Below are 23,204 nucleotides of genomic sequence, written 5' to 3' on the forward strand. Positions count from 1 at the left end.
TGAGAATATCTTCCGATAGGAATCTAGGTGTTTGATTTAATTATAGGCCCATGGGGGAAGCCATGGCCTAATGGTTAGAGAAGCAGCTTTAAGACCAAAAGGTTGCTGGTTTGGTTCCCTGGACCAGCAGGAATGGCTGAAGTGCCCTTGAACAAAGCACCTAACCCCCAGGCTGCTCTGGGTATGTTTTACGTCGCTCTGGATAAGAGCATCTGCTAAATGCCTGTAATGTAATCAGATACATACGGTCTTACTATACTGAAGGGTATTGTTATTGTCTATTTAGTGGTGGTAGGACACTGGAAGAATGAGTCATCATTGATGTTGGAGCTCTTCACCTGTGGTTTTGCCATCATCTGTTCTGCTGGATGAGCTCAGCGTCCACTCCGGTGCTCCTCTCAAAAAGCTGACGCTTTTTTTCACCTTCTGTGTAATGTAGAAGACAAGATCCTGTGTTTTACTGTGCATCGAAGATTTTCAAAAGCACCTTCAAATTTCTATTTCTCTGCATTGAGACATACATTTTGCAGGAGTATCCTATATCCTGCTAAACTTAAGTCAAAAATTTGGAGATTTTCCCAACTCAGCTGGAAAAAAGATAATTTCAGAGAATTTGACTTCTGCAGTCGGTCCATTTTGTGTGAAAATAACTGTTAACACAGTTGTATTTAAATTACAAGCCAACGCTAGCTGACGGGTGACAAATTAAAGTCAAAATAAATCATCTTTAGTAAGGTGCCAGGCCACCATAAGGCACCAGAACAGAATACGTCAACAGGAGAACCACTTTATCCTAAACATGTTACTTAAAAAGCAACAATGTCACTTTGTAAAGCCCTAGAGGAAGCTAATCATCAGCCATGGTCCTAATTGCTGTTGTTGGTGGGGGCGTGAACCGGTCTCGATGATCAACTTAATACATATAATCAGAGTGCTTCATCTTAACAACTGATCTAAATTACATAAGGGACCTGATGTGGTAAACACCACTGTATTTACAGTTGTGGTCAGAAGTTTACATACAATGACATGAATGTCATCTTGGATATGAATGTCATGACAATATTTTGGGCTTTCAGTAATTTCTTTGAACTGTTCTTTTTCTGTGGCAGAATGTACAGCATACATCTTTAATTAAAAAAAAACACTAGAATTTGGTGCACAAGTTTTAATTTTCTTTGGGTTTTCTGAAATCAACACAGCGTCATAATTATGCATACAGTGTCAAAAATTTACATACGCTCACTTAGATTATTAATTCAGAGGTGCTGAAACTTCCAAAATGTCTTATTTTGCCGAGGTCTCTTAACTTCCTATTAGTAATCATGATTGTCTACAGCTGGTAGCTTCTCTGTGCCTTCATAAAAAGGGTTTGTTTACAGCACTCATTGGATTGACCAACACACAGTAAAATGGGAAAGTCCAAGGAGCTCAGTGCAGATCTGAGAAAGAGGATCGCAGATATACACAACTCCGGAATGTCTCTTGGAGCAATTTCTAAACAACTGTAAATTCCAAGATCAGTTCAGACAATCGTATCCAAGTTATTGTGAGGTGTAGTCACTTTGCCAAGCGACTTTGCTTAAAGAAAACCCAAACCATCACCCTCAGCTGAAAGGAAATTGGTTTGGATGGTCAGGAACAACCTGGGAACCACCATGGCACAGCCCTGGCATGAACTGGAAGCTGATGGATCACGGCCTACAGTTCAGATCACCATGGACTAAGAGGCTGCTATCCAAGAAATAACCCCCTGCTCCAAAATTGACACCTTCAAGCTTAACTAAAGTTTGAAGCTGACCACAAGGACAAAAAAAAAAGCCTTCTGGAGGATAGCTGTATGGTCAAATGAGATAAAGATTGAGTTGTTTGGCCACAATGACCACTGTAATACTGTACAGAGGGACACTGTACCAGCTGGTGGTCATCATGCTCTGGGGCTGTTTTGCTGCCAGTGGAACTGGTTCATTGCACAAAGTAGATGGAATAATGAAGAAGGAGGACTACCTCAGAATTCTTCAGCATAAACCATCAGAAACATGAAAATGACTTGGGACGTGGGAGTTACAACAGGACAGTGAACCCAAACACACATCAGAGTTGGTTGTGGAGAATAAAGCAAGCTAATATTAAGCTTTAAAATAAGCCCTGACTTCAACCCTATTGAAAATATATGGACCGTACTTATGTCAAGTCAATGCCAAGAAAAAAAATAATAATAATTTAATTGAACTCTACCAGTTCTACGATGAAGAGTCATTAAATATCCAACCAGAATTCTGCCAGAAGCTTGTTCATGGTAAACAAAAATGTTTGGTCAAGGTGAATCTTGCGAAGAGACATTTTACCCAAATATTAGGTGTGCTGTATGTATATTTTTGACCCTGTATGTATAATTTTGACCCTGTGTTGATTTTCAGAAAACCCAAAGAAAGTTAAAACTTGTGCACCAAATTCTAATGCTTTTTTTTAATTAAAGATGTATGCTGTACAATCATTCTGCCACAGAAAAAGAACAGTTCAAAGAAATTACTGAAAGCCCAAATATTGTCATGACATTCATATCCAAGATAACATTCATGTCACTGTATGTAAACTTCTGACCACAACTGTATATGACAAAATAAAGCTTGCTGATAAGTGACTAAAGAAAAAGTCAAGATAAATTGTCTTTAGTAAGATGCCAGGCTACCACTAGCCACCAGAACAGCTTTAATGCACCTTGGTGTCGATTCTACGTCTATGGAACTGTACAGGACCGAGGAACACCAGTCTTCTTAAAGATGTTCCATTTATTGGTGTTTTGATGTTGGTGTTGCTCTAAAAATCTCCCATCAGTGTTCAGGTAAGTTGAGATCTAGTGAATGCAAACATTTTCATCATCAAACTATTCAGTGAATCCTCGTGCCATGTGGATAGAGTGGTCGTCTGGGAAGAGACCTCTCCCATGAGGATAGAAATGTTTCATTTTGGGTTAAAGGTCATCAGCCAAAGTAACTTTCATATTGATTTGCAGTGACCCTCCTCTCTAAGGGGAAAAGTGGCTTCCACAGCATAAGAGAACTACTAGTTAGAACTACCTGTAATTTTATCACCCATATGTAGGGTTTATTTAAATACATGTGGCTTTCTCCTCACAGTGAATAAATATGTAATGAGGTCCAGCTTATTTGAAATTGTACTTCATCTTCCTTTCAACTCAAATGGAGAAACATTTTAGTATCTATATTAAATATGTTTCAAACTTGTACTGAAACAAATATTGTGAACCAAAGTAAAACTGATTTTTAAAGATGAGACAAAAAAGGGTCCTCTCACTCTGTGTTGTTTACTTCGGTGTTTCTCAACCACTGGGCCGTGGCCAGACGTGCCCACGCGAAGTGGGACGCAATTTTTTTTTTTCCAAGTTGAAGCTAATTTTTACTCCTAGTAGGATACAATTGCTGGGTTGCATCCGACATCACATCCACCCCACTAAGCTACGGTCACACTACAGCTCACGATGCTTTGCGATGGAAGCATTTTGGTGGTGATGCATGGAGATATACATGCGAGCTAAAAGTTGTGGTCACACAGCAGGTGAACACTTGACTGTCGTGCCTTTGCGCACTTGAGTATGGCGCAGCTCGATCACCTACGTGCTTTCACGGAGATCGTTTTGCGCATTCTTGGGACCTAATCGTTATGGGAAATGCCTAATACTGATTTGAGCGCAATCAGTACACACAGATATGGACACTTTTCACGGAGGCTTTGCGAAGTGTCATCATTATCACGGTCAACGTTTGTTTCTAGTCATGTTTATAATGCTCTTTAAAGACTCTGTTTTATGATTCTGTTTTGCTTTTGTAAATATTACGCCTGCTATTATGCCTGCACTTAGATCCGTCTACCGCCGTCTATCTTGTAGTGTCCTGATCCCCAGATCTTTAACCCAGCCACATATAAAAAGTTGCGCACACCCATGCTCTTCAAGGTTTTCATCTGTTTGTCCGTGTAGAACGATGTCTGCAGCACCAGGTAGTCTGACATGTAGGGGAACTCAACGGATGGGTCATTTTCCAACTCATAGGAAAAATCTTCCTCTGTTAGCATGTAAGGATCTAATCCTATTGAGTGGTTTCTATATCCACTTCTTTTGAGTGTACTTCTTGGTTTTAATAATTTACTTGTTTGCTGAACACAAACATGGCAATAAATTCTTTTGTTAATGGACCAGACTCCACTTTTGGATCATTAATCCCTTTTGACTGGGAATGTCCTGCATGCATGGTTTTGCTTCTGGCACATTCATACAGTTTTAAATGCAATACCTACAATTAAAAACAGTTGGTTTTTATTGTATTTATTTAATTCCTGGGCTCCCATCTGTAACAGGGAGTGATGTTGTATCCCATTAATACACGTTACAATAGATTATTACAACCCCGATTCCAAAAAAGTTGGGACAAAGTACAAATTGTAAATAAAAATGGAATGCAATGATGTGGAAGTTTCAAAATCCCATATTTTATTCAGAATAGAACATAGATGACATATCAAATGTTTAAACTGAGAAAATGTATCATTTAAAGAGAAAAATTAGGTGATTTTAAATTTCATGACAACAACACATCTCAAAAAAGTTGGGACAAGGCCATGTTTACCACTGTGAGACATCCCCTTTTCTCTTTACAGCAGTCTGTAAACGTCTGGGGACTGAGGAGACAAGTTGCTCAAGTTTAGGGATAGGAATGTTAACCCATTCTTGTCTAATGTAGGATTCTAGTTGCTCAACTGTCTTAGGCCTTTTTTGTCGTACCTTCCGTTTTATGATGCGCCAAATGTTTTCTATGGGTGAAAGATCTGGACTGCAGGCTGGCCAGTTCAGTACCCGGACCCTTCTTCTACGCAGCCATGATGCTGTAATTGATGCAGTATGTGGTTTGGCATTGTCATGTTGGAAAATGCAAGGTCTTCCCTGAAAGAGATGTCGTCTGGATGGGAGCATATGTTGCTCTAGAACCTGGATATACCTTTCAGCATTGATGGTGTCTTTCCAGATGTGTAAGCTACCCATGCCACATGCACTAATGCAACCCCATATCATCAGAGATGCAGGCTTCTGAACTGAGCGCTGATAACAACTTGGGTCGTCCTTCTCCTCTTTAGTCCGAATGACATGGCGTCCCTGATTTCCATAAAGAACTTCAAATTTTGATTTGGCTGACCACAGAACAGTTTTCCACTTTGCCACAGTCCATTTTAAATGAGCCTTGGCCCAGAGAAGACGTCTGCGCTTCTGGATCATGTTTAGATACGGCTTCTTCTTTGAACTATAGAGTTTTAGCTGGCAACGGCGGATGGCACGGTGAATTGTATTCACAGATAATGTTCTCTGGAAATATTCCTGAGCCCATTTTGTGATTTCCAATACAGAAGCATGCCTGTATGTGATGCAGTGCCGCCTAAGGGCCCGAAGACCATGGGCACCCAGTATGGTTTTCCGGCCTTGACCCTTACGCACAGAGATTCTTCCAGATTCTCTGAATCTTTTGATGATATTATGCACTGCAGATGATATGTTCAAACTCTTTGCAATTTTACACTGTCGAACTCCTTTCTGATATTGCTCCACTATTTGTCGGCGCAGAATTAGGGGGATTGGTGATCCTCTTCCCATCTTTACTTCTGAGAGCCGCTGCTTTTTATACCCAGTCATGTTAATGACCTATTGCCAGTTGACCTAATGAGTTGCAATTTGGTCCTCCAGCTGTTCCTTTTTTGTACCTTTAACTTTTCCAGCCTCTTATTGCCCCTGTCCCAACTTTTTTGAGATGTGTTGCTGTCATGAAATTTCAAATGAGCCAATATTTGGCATGAAATTTCAAAATGTCTCACTTTCGACATTTGATATGTTGTCTATGTTCTATTGTGAATACAATATCAGTTTTTGAGATTTGTAAATTATTGCATTCCATTTTTATTTACAATTTGTACTTTGTCCCAACTTTTTTGGAATCGGGGTTGTAGATTCTAATAGAATAGATGAGCCAAAATAACTGGGGATCTTTTTAATGGGCCACAACTAGTTACAAGTATGAATAGGTGGGCCTTAAAGCAGAAAAGGTTGAGAACCCCTGGTTTACCTGCTTATCAACCACTCCCCGTGGATAGCGTGTAATACTGTCTCGCCTTTGCTCGGTCCTTGCCCAGTCTTCCTCCCACAGCTCCCGTCTGTATTTAGATTCCTGCGCGGTGATCCGTTTATAGATCATCTGATTCTCATGAGTCACCTGCAGTAGCTCAGCCCTCCTCCTCTCAGAGTTCAGACTGAAGGAACACGAACAAACTGAGGAAACTTTATTACAAATGCTCAAAAGTACTTTCAGTACTCTTCCTCAACAGTCTTCCTCAAAATTCTTTACATAGTACAACAAGGCTCTATTTGAAACAAACAATAAGCAGTTTTTCCTTGTTTGAAAACAATAAGCATTTAATGAACACTATATCCAAAATGTGTTCATTCAGTTCTCACTCAGTGTCAGTGATTTAGCAAAATTGTGTATTTCTACAGCTCAAATTGTAAATGCTTATATTTAACAGTTATTTGCCGAAGGTGACGTGAATATCGGTGAATAATAACTCAGACGACATCAAGGTTATTATTCACGGAGTCTGAGGCGGATAGTTGATTTTAGTATAAATACACGGGTGATCATTTAAAAAATGTTTTTAAAAAACGTATTTCAAACTTCAAAAGCAGCATGCAAACGTAATAAAAGCGTGTGCAGACTTGTCACTTATCTATGCCGACTCGCATAAAATACTTTGTTTTGAAATTGATAAAATAAATCACAATCCCACCTTACCTTTGAATAGTTTTAGACCAAACTTCGTAGCATCTTTAGTGCTTTTAGGAATAGCACTTTCTTTCATCATTTGTAATTCTTCCTCACTTACGGTGATGAAGCGAATGGTCACCATTTTGCTGAGTCACTGGAGGTGATTATCGAGAAATGGTTCAAATTTCTTGACCAGTCAGCACACGTGATTTTCTGTAAACACCTGCGTATTTATACTAAACACTATTATAAAATGGTTACACCTATTTCCAAAACTTAACATGAAAATAAACTGGAAATCAGTTTACTAAGTCACAGATCCTACACTGGACAACAATCAATACCAGCAGAATACAGAGCAAACAACTGAAGGGCTTATTTCCAAAACCTGTGAAGTCCAGTTTTTTGTTGTTTATTTTAAATGCACTAAAATATTAAATGAACCAAAATCTTCTTGCCCATCTGAATAAATAAGGCTTATGAACCGTTTGAGCAAAACAAGACAAAACCATTTAAGTCCAACATTAGAAGCCTATATAAAATTTATTTTGTTTCTAAAATCTGTTAAGTCTCAGCAGCTGTCAGGTTCAAAACTTGCTAAATCTTTCAGCCAATAAATTCTCATAGGGTCCTATGCCTTTTCAGCAGTTCTTTATGTAATATTGTGTATAGCAATTAAAATATTTATTCATTGTGTCATTAATGTGTCTTACAGTACAACACATCATTTTTGCAGCTTTACTATTTTTAGCATTTAAATAAGTCAAGTTTATCATAAATGTCAAAGTAGCATTGACTAACAGACCACATGTCATCTTACACTGCTTGTATCTGGCACCTGTGACACTGAGATAGACCGATTCAATGATATTGACCGTCGTTGCACACATTCCCATTATTAGGGTGACTTTAAAAGAAATTATGCATGGGCTTTATTTTGAGTCAAGATATTTTAGCACTGTATAGCATTTTCTCACTCACCATTTTGAAAATATCTCTGAAATATCTCATCTCATTATCTCTAGCCGCTTTATCCTGTTCTACAGGGTCGCAGGCAAGCTGGAGCCTATCCCAGCTGACTACGGGCGAAAGGCGGGGTACACCCTGGACAAGTCGCCAGGTCATCACAGGGCTGACACATAGACACAGACAACCATTCACACTCACATTCACACCTACGGTCAATTTAGAGTCACCAGTTAACCTAACCTGCATGTCTTTGGACTGTGGGGGAAACCGGAGCACCCGGAGGAAACCCACGCGGACACAGGGAGAACATGCAAACTCCACACAGAAAGGCCCTCGCCGGCCACGGGGCTCGAACCCGGACCTTCTTGCTGTGAGGCGACAGCGCTAACCACTACACCACCGTGCCGCCAATGCTGAAACTGTAAATGATTAAATTTATATTTTTATCTGATTGTACTAAAATAGACTTAGCAGGTTTTGGAAATAAGCCCTTCAACTGTTTAGTCCTGGCTTTACATAGATTGACAACTCCAAATCAGAAAGTGTTGGGATGGTATGTTGAAATTGAAATTAAAACTGAAAACAATGATTATTTACAAATCTTTGACATATATTGTACTGAAAACAATATAACAGCATATTATTTAATGTTTTACCTCATGAATTTTCTTGTTTTTTTCAAAATAAACACATTTCCAAAAAAAAGTTGAGATGGTTAAACATTTACCACTTTTGCCATTCTTTCTCACAACACTTAAACGATGTTTAGGGACTGAAGACACCAAGTGATGAAATGTTTCAGGTGTTATTTTGTCCCATTCTTCCTGGAAACAAGTCTTGAAGTGTGCAACAGTACAGGGTCATTGATGTCATATGTTTTGTTTCAGGCACCCTCTCCTTCCACAGCCATGCCTTTGTAATGTGTGCAAGAATGTGGTTTTGCATTGTCTTGTTGAAATATCCCTGGAAAAGATGTCATTTTGAAGGCAGCATATGTTTTTCCAACATCTCTGTGTACTTTTCTGCATTAATGCTGCCATCACAGAAGTGTAAGTTACCTTTGCCAAGGGCACTGACACAACCCCATACCATCACAGACCCTGACTTTTGGACTTGTTACTGGTAACAGTCTGGATGGTCCTTTTTGTCTTTGGTCTGGAGAACACAGCATCCATTTCTTACAAAAAAAAAGGCTTGGAGGAGTGATTCATTGGACCACAATACACGTTTCCACTGTGTGATGGTCCATTCCAGATGCCTCCGAGCCCAGAGAAGTCAACGGTGCTTCTGGACACCGTTAACAAAACATTTCTTTTGTGCACAGTAAAGTTTTAACTGTCATTTGTGGATGTCACTCTGTATTGTAGTGCTTGACAAAGGTTTGCCAAAGTAAGCTTGAGCCCATGTGGTTATCAGCTATAGATGAATGATTGCAGTGCTGGCTGAAGGATCAGAGATCACAGGTGTTCAGCTTAGGCCCTGTCCACACGGCAACGGATTCAGGTGAATCCGATAAAATTGTTTATCGTTTCGGCCTGGCGTCCACACGGCACCGGCGTTTTGGGTGCCCCAAAACGAAATCTTTTGAGAACGGGTTCCAGAGTGGAAAGGTCTGGCAACGGCGCCGTTGCGAAGTTGTCTGGATGAGTAGAACGGATTTGTTTACGATGACGTCACAACCACATGTGCTTCACGCCGGGTAGAAGTGTAACAAACTTGATGCGAGTTGTCAACAAATCCTATAACTTGGTTCATGAAACGCGCTTACAAAATATTTTCACTGTGAATATTTATTGTGTAATGGTGCAAAGTGAGAGAGAGAGAGAGAGAGAGAGAGAGAGTCAATCCTGCCAGCAAAAATAGGGGGAAAAAAAAGGAGCAATCTCACCTCTTCAGATGTTGGTTTAAGTCCTACAATACATTCCTCAAAAAGGGCGTAGAAGAACAAATTATAATCCATCAACGTGTAGCATTCAATTTATTCCGGACCATTAAAGACGCCGCCTTCCGCGTAGAATCATACGTCATCCTCGCCGCCATATTGGATGGGTCAAAGCGGAGAATAAAGATGCCTCATTCATGTGCTGCGTTTAACTGTACCAACAGGTTTGCCGTCCAAACGAGATCACATGGGATTACCTTTCACAGGTGAGACTGGAAAAATACTTTTCATTGTATTTGGTCATTATAATGTAATTTTACGAACAGATTTTTCTGACTTTGTGGCTAATATGAAGTCTCGCGCATAATAGTTTATGTGCATGCGTCCTTACTTCTTCTGTTGTTCTGGTGTCTCCGATGGGACCGTCTTACAGCGCACCTAGAGGTGTGGCATGTGTATTGCATCGTTTTCAGCAAGCGTTGCGTTGCCATATGTACCTGATATTTTACTGATCCGTTGCCCATGTGGACGCGATATTTTTTTTTAATAACATCTCGTTGCCGTTGTCGTGTGGATGTAGCCTTAGGCTTGTGCCCTTGCCCTTTATGCACTAAAATTCCTCCAGATTCCTTGAATCATTTATTGATATTATGCACCGTAGAGGGTGAAATATCCAAATCCCTTCCTAACTTTCTTTAATGAACACTGTTTTTAAACATTTCAATAATTTCCTCACATATTTGTTGACTAACTGGAGATCCTTGGCCCATCTTTGCTCCTCAAAGACCAGGCCTTTCCTGGATACTGATTTTGTACCAAATCATGATTACAGTCACCTGTTGACATCACCTGTTTCAAATCACATCATTATTTAATAGTTTTACCTCATTAATAGCCCTAAATTGGCCCCATTCTAACTGTTTTTGGAATGTGTTGCAGGCATGAAATGCAGGAATGGAGGTACAGTATATTAATAAAATGGAATGAAGTTGACCAGACAGAATATGAAATATCTTGGGTTCATACCGTCTGCAATGAAATACAAGTCGAAATAAATTTAGAAATCACTGCTTTCTTTTTTTAATTACATTTTCCATACTGCCCTAACTTTTTTTTTCTGATTTGGGGTTGCGGATAAAATGGTGGATCTGCATTAATGCCAACAGTTGTTAGTGCTTCTGAGTTAATTGTGACAAAGCATTTTTGTTACAGAAACACTAATGTTGAAGTTTTGATAGAATGAGGTGTAGCAATTGTAAATACCTCTAAATGGATTTTTAAAAAATTCTCCCAGCTCAGATAGCTGTGTGAATGAATTTTATTAAACCAACTTACATATTAACACCTTGTGTGATACTGCAGTAACACCTTTGTTGTCTCCAAAGTTTCGAAGGTTATAATTCTACAGGTTTAACTAGACACTGAGTAATGTGCTTTTCAGTAATTCCTGAGCACACTGCCAAAGAAACATTAACAATTTACACCTACAGCTCAGGGGTGAAATGAACCCACATCAAACATGATGTAAACAAAGCTTTAACCAAGGCACCCTTTCGCTCCAAAGTTGTAGGCCAAAGATCTACACCTACACGTTAAATATTAGATTGTTTAAGCTCATAATGACCAAGCAGCCAAACAGTTGTTTAAAAAATCCTTTCATATGCACAAAAATGAAATGATAATACTATAGTTGTTCAGCAAAGACTTTCAAATGATGCAGTCAGGAGTCATTGGCTTAAATGATGATGTTAGGGGGGCGGCACAGTGGTGTAGTGGTTAGCGCTGTCGCCTCACAGCAAGAAGGTCCTGGGTTCGAGCCCTGGGGCCGGCGAGGGCCTTTCTGTGTGAAGTTTGCATGTTCTCCCCGTGTCTGTGTGGGTTTCCTCCGGGTGCTCCGGTTTCCCCCACAGTCCAAAGACATGCAGGTTAGGTTAACTGGTGACTCTAAATTGAGCGTAGGTGTGAATGTGAGTGTGAATGGTTGTCTGTGTCTATGTGTCAGCCCTGTGATGACCTGGCGACTTGTCCAGGGTGTACCCCGCCTTTCGCCCGTAGTCAGCTGGGATAGGCTCCAGCTTGCCTGCGACCCTGTAGAAGGATAAAGTGGCTACAGATAATGAGATGATGTTAGGGAAGAATGTGGACAAGTCTCGCTGAACCAACCAAAGAAATGTAAATAATGTATTAATTATACAATGATATTAGGAAGAAAATTCATAATAGCTCTTAGTAATATGAATAATATAAATTTCTGTAATATTTGCTAGCAGGGCGTTTTACCATGATAGAGATAGCTGGCTAGCAACCTAATGGGTAGTTCACAGCAACAAAAATAAACCAGTTAATGTTATAGTTTAGCTAGTGTCACATACGAAAGCAATTCTTCAAACAACTAATTAGTATCATAAATCAATGTATATAGCAAGCAATGTAGCTAAGCTAGCTAGGTTTTACTCATGATCTGGGGAATTCAAATACATTTTAGTTCATGATTGTCAGGGTCATCATCAGAGAGAGAAAAAACAGCTAGTGTTAGTCTGTAGGTGCTAAAGAAGGCAACTGGGCTTGCTTGAAATCCTTGCAGACATTTTACCTCTCATCCAAAAGGCTTCTTCAGTTCTGTCTGACTAGTGGGGAGTTTCAGGTATTGAGGTATTTCACCTGACGTCACAGGGTCACGTGACGCCCCGGTGTCCGCCATTTTGAACGTCAAGCTACATACTAACGCTGCAGACAGAGAGGGAGAACCGGCTTGAAAAAAAACGTGTTACAGACACCTAGAATAGATTAATTTGTCAGTAAGCACTCTATAAATAACCATGGTGTTTGCTTGTTGTGCTGTGGGCTGCCACAACAGACAGGGACAGCGTGCAGGACGCTCCTTTTACCGGTTTCTAGTGATGGGAATTTCGGCTCTTTTTCAGGAGCCGGCTCTTTTGGCTCTTCTTACTATAAGGAGCCGGCTCTTTCAGCTCCCAAACGGCTCCTGAGATTTTATTTTTGATTTAATTGCTGCAATTAACTAGTTAATTAATTACATTATTATTTATATTTTATCAACAGGATGTTTTCCATTTTATTTTTTAGTTTTTGTAGCCATTGTAAAGCTTTGTAAAGTATAGCAGTGTAACAATGTTCTAGCAATGTTTTCCCCTCCTCAGGTGCCTCACAGACTCCTCTCCCCTGCGCTCCACAGCTTTAAGCATTACACCAATTTTCGTATTTTCGCAGCTGTGAATGACATCAACCCCCCCAACCAAAAAAAGTAGGTGTACACCATGCTACTTTTTTTCCTTTGAATGGTAATAGACAACACAAAGACGCAATCGGACAGCAACTTTTTTTGTGAAAGTCTCTCTCTCTCTGAGGCACCTAAGGACAAAAAACTAATTCGGCTCCCCAACTCGGCTCCCACCGAAGAGCCGGCTCCCGTCGTTCACTTCAAAGAGCCGGCTCTTTGAACCGGATCGTTCGCGACCGACACATCACTACCGGTTTCCTACTGACCCAGACAAGAGGGATTACAGCTGTGAAGAGACAGGATTGGGAGCCAACAGAGTACTCCAGACTTTGCAGTGATCGTTTCATTTCAGGTTAGTTTATTAGTTAACGCAATTTTGATAAAATATATAGCAAAAAGTAAATGGGTCAGTGTTTGTTAACCCATCTGAGCAGTGAAACAAGGCAGTGTTAATTTGTCTAGGGTTGCATGTAGCAGACATCAGACATAAAACGCAATAACAGAGGCTAGAAAGAAACGGGACACAGAAATAAATAAACAGGGCTCCATACCAAGGCTGGGTACAGTGTTTGTGATAAAAGACAGATCCAATTTAACACGAATCACAGCTTACTTTCTTGTTAAAATGTGCAAAGGTCTCCACCATCTCATACCGCCTTGCACTGAAGGACTTGAGCGTGCCGTCCAAAATGGCTGCGTCACGTGACTTGGTCACGTGGGTGAAATACCTCAATTTATTCTCTCATAGACCAAAAGCAACTTTAAGGAGAGTCATTGAGGTCACATGGGTCGTCAGCCATCCTGTAGGTTGTTAGGGTCACTGGAGACTGGGGCCCTGTCCACACGGCAACGGATTCAGGTGAATCCGATAAAATTGTTTATCATTTCGGCCTGGCGTCCACACGGCACCGGCGTTTTGGGTGCCCCAAAACGCAATCTTTTGAGAACGGGTTCCAGAGTGGAAAGATCTGGCAACGTTGCCGTTGCGAAGTCGTCTGGATGAGTAGAATGGATTTGTTTATGATGATGTCACAACCACATGACTGTGAGTGCTTCACGCTGGGTAGAAGTGTAACGAACTTGATGCGAGTTGTCAACAAATCCTATAACTTGGTTCATGAAACGCGCTTACAAAATATTTTCACTGTGAATATTTATTGTGTAATGGTGCAAAGTGAGAGAGAGAGAGAATAGCCCTTAGGGCAGAGTCAATCCCGCCAGCAAAAATAGGGAAAAAAAGGAGTGATCTCACCTCTTCAGATGTTGGTTTAAGTCCTACAATACATTCCTCAAAAAGGGCGTAGAAGAACAAATTAATCCATCAACATGTAGCATTCAATTTATTCCGGACCATTAAAGACGCCGCCTTTTAAACGGCTAATATGAAGTCTCGCGCATAATAGTTTATGCGCATGCGTCCTTACTTCTTCTATTGTTCTGGTGTCTCCGAAGGGACCGTCTTACAGCGCCCCTAGAGGTGTGGCATGTGTATTGCATCGTTTTCAGCAAGCGTTGCGTTGTCATATGGACCTGATATTTTACTGATCGTTGCCCATTTGGACGCGATATTTTTTTAAATAACATCTCGTTGCCATTATCGTGTGGATGTAGCCTGGGTGTGAACATTGTTAGCAGCCTAGAGAGTCATTAGGGTGATCTGTGGGTCGTTGCCTCTCTCTGCCATCATGTGAGTCGTTGAAGTCAGTTGAGTTTGGGTGTGGATGTGTATTCAGTTTTCTGGGAAGTGTGCCAAGGACTGCATTGTAGGTGGCTGATAAGTGGTGTCTCAGACCACCTCCTCTGTTCAGTGATTGTTGTTCCAGGTTGACGAAGATGGCTTCTTTTACTCCTCTTTCAAACTACCAGTCTTCTCTGGCTAGAATGTGTACATTGCAGTCCTGAAATGATTGTCCTTTGTTATTAAGATGAAGATAGACTGCAGAGGCCTGGCCTGAGGAACTGGCTCTCCTGCATTGAGCCATGCACTTGTGAAGCGGTTGTTTCATTTCCCCAATTTACAGGTCTGTGCATTCCTCACTGCATTGAATTGCGGACACTACATTGTCCTGTTGACCCATGTGACCTAAACAACTGCCCTTAGGGTTGCTTTTAGGCTACATCCACACTACAATGGCAACGAGATGTTATTAAAAAAAATATCGCGTCCACATGGGCAACGGATCAGTAAAATATCAGGTACATATGGCAACGCAACGCTTGCTGAAAACGATGCAATACACATGCCACACCTCTAGGGGCGCTGTAAGACGGTCCCTTCGGAGACACCAGAACAATAGAAGAAGTAAGGACACATGCGCATAAACTATTATGCGCGAGACTTCATATTAGCCACAAAGTCAGGAAAATCTGTTCGTAAAATTACATTATAATGACCAAATACAATGAAAAGTATTTTTCCAGTCTCACCTGTGAAAGGTAATCCCATGTGATCTCGTTTGGACGGCAAACCTGTTGGTACAGTTAAATGCAGCACATGAATGAGGCATCTTTATTCTCCACTTTGACCCATCCAATATGGCGGTGAGGATGACGTATGATTCTACGCGGAAGGCGGCGTCTTTAATGGTCCGGAATAAATTGAATGCTACACGTTGATGGATTAATTTGTTCTTCTACGCCCTTTTTGAGGAATGTATTGTAGGACTTAAACCAACATCTGAAGAGGTGAGATCGCTCCTTTTTTTCCCTATTTTTGTTGGCGGGATTGACTCTGCCCTAAGGGCTATTCTCTCTCTCTCTCTCTCTCTCTCTCTCTCTCTCTCTCTCTCTCTCTCTCTCTCACTTTGCACCATTACACAATAAATATTCACAGTGAAAATATTTTGTAAGCGCGTTTCATGAACCAAGTTATAGGATTTGTTGACAACTCGCATCGAGTTCGTTACACTTCTACCCGGCGTGAAGCACATGTGGTTGTGACGTCATCGTAAACAAATCCGTTCTACTCATCCAGACGACTTCGCAACGGCGCCGTTGCCAGATCTTTCCACTCTGGAACCCGTTCTCAAAAGATTGCGTTTTGGGGCACCCAAAACGCCGGTGCTGTGTGGACGCCAGGCCGAAACGATAAACAATTTTATCGGATTCACCTGAATCCGTTGCTGTGTGGACAGGGCCTTAGTCCACTAGAGGATAAAAACCTGAAACTCCCCACGAGTCAGACAGAATTGAAGAAGCCTTTCAGATGAGAGATGAAACGTCTTCAAGGATTTCAAGCAAGTCCAGCTGCCTTCTTTAGCACCTACGGATTACCATGGCTAATATTAATCTTTACAAAATGGCAAGAACGTTCATTGCATAAACAAAAATGCTACTTACCTACATTCTGGATAGAAGTTCCTGTGGTCTATGCACCCTTTAGAATGCTGAATATCAGCTAGTTTGGATGCTAGCAGTTGGTTATCTCTGTCAATAATGGCTTGCCTCTCTTCTTGAACCTTATACAAATGTGATGTTATATTGGAATAATGAGTAACAACATTAGGGCATGATTTTGTGTGGATGATAAAAACATGTTAAATTTTAGGGCTATTTTTGTAAATGGTGTTTGTTCATGTTATACTTAACTCATCATTACCGACCACACCCTGATTGCTTTTTTAAAGTAAAATGTCCAAGTCTGAATCATCTTATGCTAGGTTTAAATGTACACTGCATAAAATGACATAATCTCAAGTGAAAATATCTTGAATATAGTTACATTTATCTAGTATTTCCTATTATTATTATTATGAATTTTCAGATTTTATCTCAGATCTGGTTATTTCCTTAGACAAAGCTTTAGTTGTCTGAGATTTTAATATTCACTTCGATAACCCAGAAGACCCTTTAAAAACAGCGTTTATGTCCATTTTAGATTCAGTAGGGATTAATCAGAATGTCATAGGACCGACCCATAGTGGTGGTCACATCCTCGATCTAATACTAACATTCAGGTTAAACGTAGAAAATATAATCATACTTCCACAGTCTGAAGTTATCTCAGATCATTATCTCATCTCATTCAAACTATGTCTGAGTAATAATATATGCACCTCACCACGCTACTGTATTAAACGTACATTCACGTCAACTACTGCACAGAGCTTTATAAATGATCTCCCGGAGTTATCAACTTTGATTGGGTCACTGTCAGCCCCTGCAGAACTTGATCAGGCAACTGAATGCTTAGAGTCAACGTTCTGCCATACTTTAGATAATGTAGCTCCTCTAAAAAGGAAAATGGTCAGAGACAAAAAAAATTAGCACCCTGGTATAATGATGACATTCGCACATTAAAACAGACCACTCGAAAATTGGAACGTAAATGGCGTCAAACAAAATTGGTAGTGTTCAAATTAGCGTGGAAGGAGAGCTTCCTGAAGTATAGAAAAGCTCTTAGTGCTGCGAGATCAACATATTTCTCCTCCCTAATAGAAGATAACAAAATAATCCTAGATTCCTATTTAATACTGTAGCAAAATTAACCAGGAATAAGTCCACTGAGTAATAACACATGCACACCTGCAGTATGTAGTAGCAACGATTTCATGAATTTTTTTAATGATAAAATTGAGAATATCCGACAAAAAATTCAAACTACTAATTTAAGGTCAGACAATGTAAGTGACCCTGTAGTTAACAATATAACTATCAGATCAGCAATTAGAATGTTTTACTCCCCTAAAAGAAACTGAATTACTTTCATTAATCTCGGCATCAAAAGCCTCAGCTTGCGTACTAGATCCCTTACCGACACATCTATTCAAACAGATAATGCCTGGAGTAATTGAACCGCTTCTAAAAATAATAAATTCTTCTCTTACGATTGGCTATGTACCCAAATCCTTTAAACTAGCAGTTATCAAATCCCTGATTAAAAAACCTGATCTTGATCCCTGTCAGCTGTCCAATTATCGGCCAATATCAAACCTCCCCTTTATCTCCAAGATCCTTGAAAAAGCTGTGGCACAGCAGTTATGCTCATATTTACATAGGAATAACATCCATGAAATGTATCAGTCAGGATTCAGACCTCATCATAGCACAGAGACAGCTTTGGTTAAAGTAGTAAACAACCTACTGTTGGCGTCTGATCAGGGCTGTGTCTCATTGCTTGACCTTAGTGCAGCATTTGATACCATTGATCATTCCATTCTTCTGGATAGACTAGAAAATGTTGTGGGAGTTAAGGGAACAGCCCTCTCCTGGCTCAGCTCTTATTTAACTGATCGCTATCAGTATGTTGATATAAATGGTGATATTTCTAGACGTACTGAGGTAAAGTTTGGTGTTCCACAAGGTTCTGTCTTGGGTCCACTGCTTTTTTTCTTTATATATGTTACCTCTGGGTGATATTATTTGTAAACATTGTATTAGTTTCCACTGTTATGCTGATGACACACAGTTGTATGTTTCTGCAAAACCTGATGAGAGACACCAGCTTAATAGAATTGAGGAATGTGTAAAGGACATTAGACACTCATCTCATTATCTGTAGCCGCTTTATCCTGTTCTACAGGGTCGCAGGCAAGCTGGAGCCTATCCCAGCTGACTACGGGTGAGAGGCGGGGCACACCCTGGACAAGTCGCCAGGTCATCACAGGGCTGACACATAGACACAAACAACCATTCACACTCACATTCACACCTACAGTCAATTTAGAGTCACCAGTTAACCTAACCTGCATGTCTTTGGACTGTGGGGGAAACTGGAGCACCCAGAGGAAACCCACGCGGACACCATGCAAACTCCACACAGAAAGGCCCTCGCCGGCCACGGGGCTCGAACCTGGACCTTCTTGCTGTGAGGCGACAGCGCTAACCACTACACCACTGTGCCGCCTGACATTAGACACTGAATGCTTATTAATTTCCTTCTGCTTAACTCTGACAAAACTGAAGTACTTGTACTAGGACCACATGCAACTAGAAGGAAGTTTTCTGATTACACAGTAACTCTGGATGGCCTTTCTGTTTCTTCACATGCAGCAGTAAAAGACTTCGGAGTGATTATTGACCCCAGTCTTTCATTCAAAACTCACATTGATAACATCACCCAGATAGCTTTCTTTCATCTCAGAAATATTGCTAAGATAAGAAATTTAATGTCACTATGTGACGCGGAAAAACTAGTTCATGCTTTTGTTACCTCCAGGTTGGATTATTGTAATGCCTTACTGTCTGGATGTTCCAATAAGTGCATAAACAAGCTCCACTTAGTTCAAAATGCAGCAACAAGGGTCCTTAGAACTAGAAAATATGACCACATCACCCCTGTCTTATCCACACTGCATTAGCTCCCAGTCAAATTTTGTATTGATTATAAAGTTCTACTCTAGACCTTTTAAAGCACTGAATGGTCTCACACCACAGTACCTGAGTGAACTTCTGCTCCTCTATGACCTGCCACGCCTACTTAGATCAAAAGGTGCAGGCTATCTGCTGGTACCTCGTATAGCGAAGGCTACATCAGGGGGCAGAGCCTTTTCTTACAAAGCCCCACAGTTATGGAACAGCCTTCCAAGTAACGTTCGGGAATCAGACACAGTCTCAGTGGTTAAGTCTCGGCTGAAAACATATCTGTTTAGTCAAGCCTTTTGTTAATGGTGTTTATGAGGTAAAGGTGTAGATCTGGAGGGTCCTCAGACATAGTGTTTTGGTAAACTGGGCTGTATGGATGCTGTCAGTCCCCCACTTGCTTGCTCACTCGAGTTTGTTGACGGTGTAGTGGCTGCTGCTTTATGTCCCGGGGCTCCCTCATGCCTGTGTTACCTTCTGGCTCTCTCCTTTTAGTTATGCTGTCATAGTTAGTTGCCGGAGTCCCTGCTTGTACTCTGTGCAATATGTATACTGTTCCTACTTATTCAGGTGACATAGGGCATACCTAACAACTTGTGTTTTCTCTCTCTCTCTCTCTCTCTCTCTCTCTCTCTCTCTCTCTCTCTCTCTCCCTCCCCCCCCCAAATCTGTCCCTCTGAGTTACATGTTGGTCCTGGGATCGAGATGCTGACCTCTTCTGCTCCTCAGACCTGCCTAATCCATCCTGGTGCCCTGTGTCTGGTTGGAGTCTCATCGCATCGCTCCTGTGGAGGACGGCCCCATGTGGACAGTTGAAAGTCACACTTGGAGGATGCTCTGGACTCTTACAGTAATGCTTTTATGGCTGAGGACTACAGTTGACTTGCTAACTTTAGGACTGCAGTTGTCATGAACAGTTTTGCACTCAAGTTTCCATCATTGAAGAGTTTATAAAATCAACGAAACTGGCTTCATGTTAAAACTGTTAATATTATAGTCAGGCTGTCTGTTGTTGCCCAAATGAGGACAGGTTCCCTTTTGAGTCTGGTTCCTCTCGAGGTTTCTTCCTCATGTCGTCTGAGGGAGTTTTTCCTTGCCATCGTCGCCACAGGCTTGCTCATTGGGGATAGATTAGGGATAAAATTAGCTCATGTTTTAAGTCGTTCAAATTCTGTAAAGCTGCTTTACGACAATGTTTATTGTTAAAAGCACTATACAAATAAACTTGACTTGACTATTATAAAATTGCCAGAAATGATCCATCCATTATCTATGTTGCTTATCCATCAGGATCACAGGGAAAGCTGGAGCCAATCCCAGCTTATTCAGGTGAGAGGCCGGGTACACCCTGGGCAGGTCACCCATCTATCACAGGACCAACACAGAGACGAACAACATATTCACACTCACATTCATGTCTACGGGCAATTTACAGTAGCCAGTTGACCAAATTCACATGGACTCTGGAAGGAAACCAGAGCACCCAGAGGAGACCCACACAGGTACGGGGAGAATATGCAAACTCCACACAGAAAGGCCCCAGTCAGCCACAAGGTTCAAACCTAGAATGTTATTCTATTAGCAGATAATTTTGCTTATTTCTAAACATACATGCTTAAAATTAGCAAAATTATCTGTCAACAAGGGCGGCATGGTGGTGTAGTGGTTAGTGCTGTCACCTCACAGCAAGAAGGTCCGGGTTCGAGCCCCGTGGCCGGCGAGGGCCTTTCTGTGCGGAGTTTGCATGTTCTCCCCGTGTCCGCGTGGGTTTCCTCCAGGTGCTCCGGTTTCCCCCACAGTCCAAAGACATGCAGGTTAGGTTAACTGGTGACTCTAAATTGAGCGTAGGTGTGAATGTGAGTGTGAATGGTTGTCTGTGTCTATGTGTCAGCCCTGTGATGACCTGGCGACTTGTCCAGGGTGTAGCCCGCCTTTCGCCCGTAGTCAGCTGGGATAGGCTCCAGCTTGCCTGCGACCCTGTAGAACAGGATAAAGCGGCTACAGATAATGAGATGAGAATGCCTAGCAATTGGTTTAGTAATCTTATATTTGGTGTATTGTAATGTTACAGTAGGAAATACAAGAGAAATCTGACTATATTCAATATATTTTCACTTTTTTGTCGTATACCCAAGGAGTACCTGACTGGAGATTTTGTTCATCAAACCACAGTGGAGCGATATTCAGACTTCTAAAATGCTACTGTTATCAAACTACACCCTGAAAGAAAAGGATATCTTAGCAATAAAAAATCTCTTGAATATGGGCAAATCTATCTAATTTTTATCACAAGATTATTATAAATTAAATTTATGATTATTCAGCCTGTTTTTAGATAGTAACTGCTGAACCCAATCTGGGCTTGAGGTGAACCACGTTTGGTTGACTTGGCCAGAATTGCAGCAGTAGGGTGGCCAGTTCCTTTCTGTGCCCTCACACACACTTTCACACCTACGGTCAATTTAGAGTCACCAGTTAACCTAACCTGCATGTCTTTGGACTGTGGGGGAAACCAGAGCACCCGGAGGAAACCCACGCGGACACGGGGAGAACATGCAAACTCCACACAGAAAGAACCTTCTTGCTGTGAGGCAACAGTGCTAACCACTACACCACCGTGCCACCATGTTTTTCGATATGTTTACTCAATTCAATTCAGTTCATTCATTCATTCACTTTCATCTAATTACAAGCCTGAAATAGCATCTTATCCAATTGGCAGATAATTCTGCTTCTAAATTTCTTAACTATCTTACAATTGGAAAAATCTTATGCTATCTGCCAATAGAAGACTATTTCAAGCTTGTAATTTGTAGAACATGCCTCAAAATAGGTTTAATAATCATAATAATGTTCTGTTTGTTGTAATCATATAATACTAGCTAAATATGACAATATTCAAGATGTATTTATTTTTATCAATATTTTCACTTGGTAAGATTTCTCTCTTTTTTTGCAGTTTTTAGTACGAATAGTAGATAAGCTAAAAAAGAAGTAATTTTTCTCATAATGTGTAGATACTGTACCTGTGCCGCCTTCAGCTTTGCTTGAATGTGAGTTGGTGTTCGGATGCCTTTGGTGTCAACTGTAGGCTTGGCTTCCCTCACCTCATGGGCAAACAAAACTATTTTATTTAGAGCAAAACAACCAATGTTAAAGACTTTTTTTACAGATTACATATTGCAATTTGCTTCTTCCACTTCAATCCTCGTTGCATTTTAGTGAACAGTTTTTATTAGTTTTGAATGAACATCAAAATCCTCTTAAATTTGGAATTTAACAATCATTCACAACTGACAGGAAAACAAAAACGCAAACTGTGACACAACTTTAAAAATACCTAAGCACATTTCGACTTAGTGGATTGCTTCGGTCATTTGTTGTTAGGATAATCAATTAATAATGAATTCAACTCATTAATAAGTCATTTGGAGGCAATGCAATTTCAGACCATGATAATAATGTTGTTGGTTTAGTTTTATTAATCATAGCAGTAGTTAGCTTCAAAGAAATTATAGAATAGTAGTCAGTGTCTTAACTGTTGTGACATTGTGTAGCCAGCAAAAATGAAATGTTGATGAGCTAGTGTGAAATTGAAAGTACTGTCATCATTTAATAAACACTAGGAGTTTCAGCCAATCAGATAATACTGTACATATTCCCATTATACATGATAATACATACTCACACCTTATTCACACCACAATTACGAATCCTATTTAAATACTGTAGGTAGGATGTCCCACTGCATTTTGTTTGAAAGTCAAGGATGGCAGAAATGTGATTTTGTTTGTTGAATGCACTTAACAATCACTGCTCTTCAGGTCCGCACTGAAAATTATTAAACTCAAACATGAATATTTGCTCTCTGGATTGTATAAACACAGCTACATACCTTCTTTCGATGCTCGTTATAGTGCTCCTGGTCCCATTTCTTCTGCAGGTATTTATTAGCAGCAGGTTTGAATGGCTGGTAAGCTTTATGCAT

The 23,204-nt window shown here is 40.6% G+C and overlaps 1 protein-coding gene across 1 annotated transcript; it reads right to left on the bottom strand.

The window, feature by feature from the left end:
- Window positions 1-315: 315 nt before the first annotated feature.
- Window positions 316-23,204, bottom strand: si:ch211-284k5.2 (sperm axonemal maintenance protein CFAP97D1). The gene is made up of 5 exons (XM_060903019.1): window positions 23,112-23,204; window positions 22,243-22,323; window positions 16,256-16,374; window positions 6,129-6,312; window positions 316-426 (listed from the first exon to the last, which is right to left on the bottom strand). Exons 1-5 carry the CDS (start codon window positions 23,202-23,204, stop codon window positions 316-318), a joined length of 588 nt encoding a protein of 195 aa, XP_060759002.1.

This window comes from Neoarius graeffei, chromosome 2, assembly GCF_027579695.1.
Source record: "Neoarius graeffei isolate fNeoGra1 chromosome 2, fNeoGra1.pri, whole genome shotgun sequence".
Lineage (NCBI taxonomy): Eukaryota > Metazoa > Chordata > Actinopteri > Siluriformes > Ariidae > Neoarius > Neoarius graeffei.